We start from the raw sequence: 8,917 nt of genomic DNA on the forward strand, positions 1-8,917 counted from the left end.
CTTCTAAACTGCCCCCAGAGATGCATCTTAGGTACCAGCGCAGTGTCCTAACAGTATATTGGGGATAATTTCATGAGTCTGGGGACAATGCATTCTCCAGTCTGGAGTCAATCAGAAGTAACCTCCCTGGAGTCAGTGAGGGTGGCTTTATTGCTGAGTGGTAGAACCACACAACTTCTTTAAATGCTTTCAAGGTGAGAATTATTAAGGATAAAGTAATAGCCCCCCAATTGAATATGGTATAAAGGCAAAATATCTGCACCAACAGGTTGAAGATTGGGAGCAAAGAACCCCAGAACAGCCCTTTTATGTGTTTGTCATTCTAAAATAGACTCCTGCAAGCATCCTGGTTAATATAACACACTGTTTGCCAAATATGTACTTTAAAAATAGCAGTCAACTGTATGGCATACCTTGAGTGGTGTTAAAGCTGTCTAGGCTTTGTTATACAAAGACTATGATAAGTTATAACATGCTGCCAGTGGAAAAAAGAAAAAGTGAAACAGCAAAAACTGAGTTGCAGAAGATTCTTGAATGAGTACTTGGCAGGGTAAACCATAGGAGGCATTACTTTAATAAATCAAGCGTGTACTCAGATGACTAAACATGGATTTAGGATTTCCAGTGGTTTCATATGTTTATAGTTTGGCAACTAAAGCTACAGTTGGGCATCTAAGGAAAAGTGTCCAGCATAGCAGAGGTCTGTGTCCCTACAGCTCTAACAGCATGTAGACATTGACATTCTGCCTGAATTTAGACATCCTTCTTTTAAACTCTTGGCACAGATTACATCTCTAACAGACTTTCATTTGGAGAGAATCCGATGAGAACTTCTGCACTTCTGCTAAAATCTGACCAACTGGTCCATGTGTCTTCCTTTTAATAAACCAAAACATTCCAGCCTGTTTGACACTCAGCTCAAAAGCTCAGTAAAGAACTTTTTGTATTTGTTAATATTGGCTAGAACAGTATTAAACTCAACGGGAATATGTTATTAATTTGTGTTTATGATCAATTATTGATCTTTTTTTCTTTTGTACAGATAAAAGTAAGTTGAGGACACAGTTGCTGCTCTTTTCAACTGAACACTAATTTTGCAATTTGGAATTTGTGTTTGACTCATTGTAGGTCCGCAGCAAGAGCAAAGCAGCTAAGGCTGGACTGTGTGAGGGAGATGAGGTGGTGTCTATTAATGGCAAGCCTTGTGGAGACTTATCCTATGCTGAAGTTATTGTTCTGATGGAAAGCCTGACTGACGTCCTGCAGATGCTTATCAAGAGGTACAGGAATGCTCAGAATGCTTTGGTGCAATTCTGTTCAGTGAACCACACGGAAAATGCTGGTTTTGAATGCACTCGTGTCACAGACTTTTGCTGTGAGCTCCTGATAGTCCTTTTACTAATGTCTGTAACTCTGCTAGTCTGTACTGAAAGGGGGGAGGACAGAGTATTTGTTCTGAAGGAGTTAATGTATGTAATTTCAACAGAATTAAGAGTACAGTCTCCAAATGTAATGATTTTATTTCTTATTAAGTATTCTTAACATTTACAATGTGTCCACTACCATTCTGCATACTGCAGAGTCTTGAGACCAATTTTTCTTCCCATTCCTTTGAAGCAGTGAAGTGTTGTTATTCCCCATAGATAGGGAAGTGAGGCTTACAGAAAGCAAAGGCTGCATAGATGGAGAAAGTGTGTTACACAGATATGCCTTGATGATGACATGGCAAATGGTCTTCTTGGGTGGCAAAATGCGTTAGTAGTCAGGAGGGGGAGAGGGTCTGGAGGTCATGAATTCTATTTCTGTAGCTGTTATCACTACACTAGATGAGGTGGGGGAAGTCACAGCTCTCCAGATCTCAGCTTCTCCATTTATGAAACAGTGATAGTGGATTTTAGTTTTCTTTAAAAATGCTTCGAGCTTCTTAGAGAACCCTCATGTAAATTTGCCAGCAAGTCAGCACTCCTGCTTACTGCACATCGTTCTATTCCAGTGACTGTTCTCTCACTGTTGTCAGTGTAATAACTGCTGTCTTGAGTTCAGAACCACCTACAGTAAGCACATCTCCACAGACCCTGTGAATTCAGACAAGGTGAACTCTGAATTGCCTTCAGGGCCAGTAAGAAGAGGAAGAAAAGTAATGAGATTTCCACACCCTTGTAGGGAATGATGACACTCCCTAAGCTCCTGAGCAGTTCCCTGTGTCTGCTGTCCCACAGGCAGGACCAGGAGGATAGCAGGGGTCGGTATTCATCACAACAGCTATCAGAGCAGTGCCACTATAAAGGCTGAAAGGACTCTGCTGGGGAATAAAGGAAAAAAGAAGATACTTATCTCTGGTTATCAGGGCTGTCTAAACAGCACGTGGAACTACTTTGTGGTTTCTGCAGCCAGTGGAAAGGAACTTTTCTGAAGTGTCTAGTAATTCACAAGCACGATCTGCCTTCAGACTAAGACGTTTTCAAGAAATATCAATTTCATTTACAACAGATATTTTGCATGTCCTGTCTGTGCATGTTGTCTTGGGCTGAGTAACAGATCAATGTGATGAGATCAGGGGAACAGTGATAACTGAGGATTACAGTTTACCTTCTCCATAGGGCATAGCTCTTGATCCTAGTTCAGCAGTGGACCATTTGAATGCTCCTCATGTGATATCTGCATTCTTATGTTTTTAATTCACAGCATGACTACTGGAACTGCACTGGTAAAAATGGTATTTGCGGCTGACCAGCTGTCTTCTTTGCAGCCATAGAAATAGCTCCATGTGCTTTGACTCCTGCCTGTTGCTGTTCTATAACTGGTATTTCTGTGGGTCTGAAGGCCACAGCATGTTCTAGCTGAAAGTAACAGGACATCTTCCACTCACTCCATTTGTCCTGCTTGAATGGAAGACGTGTCCTGAAAGTCGAACCGAACCAAAGTGCTTAGCCTGCATCATTCAGAATCTCACAGAATGAAACTGTCTGTTAGAAATGTTAAGAAAATTGTACTTGCTCAACACTCAAAAAGTAACTAAAATCTTCTACAGAAATTCACTGTGAGAATATCTGACTTTCTTCTCATCAGATCATCTCACCCAGCTCCCAGCACCTCCTGTCAGTGTAGTTCAGGGTATGGGAAAATAAAATGGAGCATTTCTTCTCCCCTGCCACCTCCTTTGTGGGTAGTATCCCTTCTCAGCACTACCACCACAACGATTTTTCAGAAAGTGTCTTAGCACCCCCTGAGAGCAATGAGAAGCACATTCTTCCTTTCCTGATTAGTCATTTTTTAGCAGGTGTCTCAAGAAAATGCTGAAAAACATGTGGAAAGAATAATAACTAATTAAAGTGGTCTTCCAATGGTGATCTTGGCATCCAAGCACCTTTCAATGTCAGGGAAGAATATTTCTCCTTGGGAAGCTTCTAACTATTCCTAAACTGTTTGCATGAAGGATAAGATTTCATAGACATTTGTTGTTGCCCTAATTCTGCTCTTACTAAACTTACCGGGAGGAAAATCAGGATTTTAAAGTAGTTTTAAAAATGATAGTTGGTCTTTGATGTCTACAAGTAGTTTTCTCAATCCCCTGCAAAGCACAGTCAGTTACTGACCAACAGTGCCTACAAAATCTTTGGTCTAGAAGATCAGAGGAAAGAGACATCCTGCAGGGTGGGCACTCTCCAGATGCCATGTGGGGGAGCATCTGACTGACCTTCCCAGCAAATGCTGAACAGATGTATCCAGGAGACACGGAGAGTGGGGACAGAAACATTAGCCTGCCTTTTTTGCATCAGTGTTAGCAACTTTTGGGCTGCTGCTGAGTCTAGAAACAAAATTTCTAGGGGGAAGCAGGGAGTGTGCTCTCTGCATACCAAAATGAAATGCACCATGTAGGGAGTAAAACATGACTTGAGACAAATCCTGCCATGCTAAGTGCATGAGTTCTGCTTCCTTACACCAGGGGTGTTGTTCCTGCAGTGAGCTGGAAAGACCTGAAACAAAAATCATAATTTGACAAATCAGAATTTTAAGTTACAAAATAAGAGAGCAGACCTGGTATTCTGCCTCCTGGCACACAGATAGACATTTATGTCTATATAGAGTAGAAGTATATCCATAAGTAACAAGGACCTTTTAAGGTGGAAATCTTCCTCTCACACATACACACAATCACTCGGCTACCAATAAAGGCTAATATTTAGTTGGCCCAGCCCCCAGTATCATATCTTACAAGGAAATGTTTACAGATTTCTGTAATTCATCTGTACTTCAGAGCAGTGTAATTGATCATCCAAATAGCATAATAGGATGGAATCCAGCAGCACTCACAAGGAGCTCCCTAAATTAAAATCTGTCTGACCTTTATGTAGCTCCCTATGTGGTTTAATGGATGTTACTTACACATTCTGTGCTATCTGAGGCAGACTCAGACTGTGACAAGCAGTACGCTGCATGACTAGAAAAGCAAGTGATGTTGAGGTTTCTTTAGTGCACTGAAAGATTTATTTCTTCTGTTGCTTCTTCCAGCCTTTCTTTGTGGGGGGTTCCAAAGTCTCAGAATACTCAGGAGCTGCTTTTGATTTCAGAAATCCCCACATTTCTTGAAAAGTGCTTTGCTGCCTACTAGTCAGCAGAAAGCCTCCATAGCATGCTGCAGTCCTGCTGCACAGAAAAGGGTTTTCTCAAATTAATAGTGATAAGTCTGTCCCAGAGTGCAGAAAGAAGCAGCTAGAGGCTATACTAGGAGTCCTAACAGCAGTAAAACTGCCTAACTGGGCCAGAGGAATGAATAGTTCCAAAGAACTGCACTGAGGTCTATAGTATTCTTCAGAGTCAGAGTAATATTTGCCAATTAAAAATGGATATTTTTTTACTGACTAGGGAATATTGTATAGGACCAGTGGAATAGGCCCAGAATGTTTTGATTATTCCATGATATATAAGGATGATGATCCTCACAGGAATTGTTTGAATGTACATTTAAAGTATTTTTTCCCCCTCCCTCTGATCCTCATCCAGTACTTAGTTACTGCTCAGAGTGTAAACCCCTTGGGACAGAATCTGTATGTGAGGATGGTGGCTAAAACAGTTGCACTAGTAGCCACAGAGCCAAGAAACAACCACTCTTCTGGTGTCATGTAAAGTTAATTTTCTCATGCACATGCAAAATATGAAGAAGTATTGTTCCAGAAGTCACAGCAGCACTTGTCTGGAAACACTGTAACAGAAATATATCTGTGAGAGCACACTGATGTTAGGAATGACATCATTCAACACTGTAGAAGGATGGCAGTAGGAGCATAGTTCTGTGCAGCAGTGTAAAATCCCTGTTGCTGAAATGAAAGATATGAAGATGCTTAAATTTAAGACCTCTACATTCTGAGAAAATTATTCAGTGGATCTGCTAGCACATTCCACAAGTAATACAGGGGGAAAAATACTACTGTAACTGTACTTGCAATGGCTGTGCTTACAGCAGCTTAATTTCCTGAATTATTTGTTTATGTATGTGCAGATCCTCCAGTGGAATAAATGAAAACTTGAGTGCTGAAAACGGAAAGCACAACATAAAAAATGAGGACTATAGAGAGAGCACCACACTGCAAACAAAGACAGCGAAAGAGATCCCCCATGGAGATTTATGCATCACAGAGATCTGCAGTGAGACGCACCAGGGAGCAAGCGAAAGCAACATACACTTTTCTGAAACAAAACAAGAGACCACACAAAGCCACAGAATTACTTCTAAAGTGATAGGCACTTCCAAAGTGCTCATGACAGATGAAGCTGCTCTCAGAGGGAAGACAGAAGAAAGAAGGCCGGGTACTATGGTTGAGCTGCAGCTATCCCTCACAAATGACGTGCATAAGGGCACCAATGCTCCTGCTATGACTCTCTTAGGGGCAGAAAAATGCACCCCTTCAGGAAGAGGACCCAGTGTTCAAAATGAGACAGGCCCTGTGATCTCATTCCCTCTGGGTGTGAAAGAGAGCAACATCCAGTGGTCAAGCAAAGTAGTCCAGTTTTCTAGTAGCAAAGAGGTTAAGAGGATCCAAGGTGCAGCTCCATCTATCCCCAGGGTGGAGGTGATCCTAGACTGTTCGGATAGGGAGAAGGAAGCACCCAAGTCTCTGTCTGAGAGTGGGTGTGTTGACTCTCAAGTGGAAGGAGGGCAGTCAGAGGCACCTCCTTCCCTCCCCTCCTTTGCAATCTCATCAGAAGGCACAGAGCAGGGAGAAGACAACCGGCACTCAGAAAAGGATCACAGACCTCTCAAGCACAGGGCAAGGCACGCAAGTAAGTACGTCCCATCTAATCGTTTGCACTGCCTCAGGGTATCTTTTGTAACTTGAAACAGAAATTCAGAATTTAGAATGCATTAGGGAAAAAGTTAAGCCTTTTTTTTTCTGTTGTTGTTTTTGCACTGCAGCTTTCTAACTTTCTCTTTTTAAAATGTCTTCTTTTAAATGTTGTTTCTCTTCTTGCTTTATGTAATTTTTCAGGGTAATACAATGCTCCTGGAGTTGAGCCAAGAGTATACCCATTCCTTAACTGTGCTGAATTTGCTTAGTAGAATTCCACTTTGAAATTAACTCATTATTTTGTCCAGAAAGAGCTGCATTCTGGAGGTCTTCTAATTTAGAGCCAATCTGTAAAATATTAACAAAATTACCAAGATGCTTGCACATGTCTGAAGTGAATCCTATTAATTTCTCCTTTATAGAAAAAAATCTTGATGTTGCCATTTGCATCATTCAAAATCAAAGCTATGCATCTGCTTTGGAAAGTTAATTTAAAGAGCTAGCATAAAAGTTTGATGTTGCCTGCAGAAGGGATTTTGACAGACACTAGCATATGCCTAACTGTTACATGATCCTTTCAGTTTTGTCAGTCTTCTCTAGACTGTAAAGTGAACATGCTATTTCTCCTGGCTTCCATATGCAGAGGTCAGCTCCAAAATGTGTCCAAGTTTTCATGAGAGTAAACTTGCAGTTGGAACCAATATTAATTAACCAACTGTAGATACATATTATTTATTTACCTGTTTATTTATTCACTATTTTATTCATCTGGGACCTCTCTATTGGTTGCTTGCTCTTTCACAACAATGTTAAGAATCTTGTCTGGGGATTTAGTAGCAGTATGTCAAAGGTGCTTGAATGTGTGCAGTGATATACTGTAGCAGCAAGCTATTTCATATGCTCATTGGAATTAGTCTGCTAACCCACTGCTAATTCTTCTGTAAGCTTATTTTTAGCATGATCACCATTTGTATCTTATTGGCAAGTGGATTAAGCAGTTACTTCTGTCTAAGTGTCTGCATGCAATCCACACATTTTTGACATATTAAGGAAAGTATAAATGAAAAGTTCCCAGGCTTTACGTTTTGGCTGTAAAGTTAGAACTGACTGTGGGACTGCGCCTGTCCTTTTAGAGAATTACTTGCAATGTCTGCCTGTTAAGGCAAAAGTACAAAGGAAGAACTGTATATTACATGAGAAACCCTTCTTTCAAGTAGGATAGATTCTGTTCTTTTTTCCAACTCAGCTATGGCAATCTCAATTCCTTCTAATCCACTGGTAGGTCATTATCCTTAGGAACAACCAATTTTTACCTACAAAAATGTTTGCTTTAAAAAACATTATTATTTTTATTATTTGTATAATTCTATCTATACATTAGAAGAAACAAATTGCCCAGAATAGGGGAATAATCTGTGTGCAGCAAATACTATGCATATTTTTGGAAAATGAACTTATAATGCAGCATTTAAGCCTACAAGAGAATAAATTTATAATAGATGTTTGATCCCTTTAGCAGAAACTTGCTCTGTAACTAGACAATCAGATTATACCAACCTGAATAGGTAACATCTCTTCTGCCATCTTTTGAAACCAGTGATTAACTAACTCTGCAGATGAATTAAGAAAAAATAAGCTACTGAAAGTTCAGTTTTTGCTTTCCCCAGAACTGCCTGGGTACCTGCTGAACGCCCTTCCCAGAAAAACCCTCACTGCCAATGCAAATACCTTGTTTGAAAGCACAGAATTTACATGCTTTCTGTTTGCAGAGGCACTCTAACACTGAACCCCATACTTGTGGAAAATCTCTCCAGCTGCTATTGCAAGTGTTTGGATTGTCAGGAGGCTGAGCCCAGGATTTGACCCTCTTGCAATAGACTATTACAGATTGCTGGCTTGGGTGCCACACTCTTTTTCTCTTTTACAGGTTCCTGTGAGAACCATTGGTCCAGTCATACCATCATCTGGCACAATGGCAAAACTCCAATTGTCTTTAATAGGAGAAGCATCAGACTCCACCTACTGACATGGCTAAAAGGATCATTAAATAGAAAATACAACACACGGCTTTCATTAAAGAATTTGCTTTATACTAGCAAAAGATACCCCATCATTTACTGTTCCATTTTCATATATTAGAGGCATGTTTCTACCTTTTGAAATTAAGTGGAGGGAGACCATTGATTTAGGCAGTAACAGCTTTAAATTCTAGCCTCTCTTTTTATTAATGGAGAGGCTATTAAGACTATTATTAATGAGATGCAGTGTAGAATATAAGGAAAGGGAAGAAACAGGGACACCACCTGCCTAGCATTGCCCCATGGGGCACATTCTCTGTGTCACATAACAAGGAAGCAGTCATGCTAACATGTGCAGCTCACCTTTCAGCTTTACCCTAACCCTGAGCCTGTTCCACATGACTTGATGGAAAACAGTAATTTAGGCTTTAAGAAATACACATCCCTTACATATGCTCACAGATACTCTTAAGATTAGTTCTTAAATGTATATTCATTCTTGCCAGATTTTTCTGTAAAATTATCCACACTTACTACACAATTTTGAATTATGCTTTGGGCTGTAAAAGACCAAAACCCACTTTCATTGAGTACCATGGCTAACAGCTTCTG

At 40.4% G+C, this 8,917-nt stretch overlaps 1 protein-coding gene across 1 annotated transcript in view; it reads left to right on the plus strand.

Annotated features, from left to right (window-relative positions):
- Positions 1-8,917, plus strand: part of SYNPO2 (synaptopodin 2) — an 82,730-nt gene that overhangs the window by 57,233 nt on the left and 16,580 nt on the right. Inside the window, exons 2-3 of the mRNA XM_064149879.1 lie at positions 1,129-1,280; positions 5,501-6,282. Of these exons, the coding sequence (XP_064005949.1) occupies positions 1,129-1,280; positions 5,501-6,282 (934 nt within the window). The remainder of the gene's footprint in view (positions 1-1,128; positions 1,281-5,500; positions 6,283-8,917) is intronic.

Source organism: Pogoniulus pusillus, chromosome 10 (genome assembly GCF_015220805.1).
Source record: "Pogoniulus pusillus isolate bPogPus1 chromosome 10, bPogPus1.pri, whole genome shotgun sequence".
Lineage (NCBI taxonomy): Eukaryota > Metazoa > Chordata > Aves > Piciformes > Lybiidae > Pogoniulus > Pogoniulus pusillus.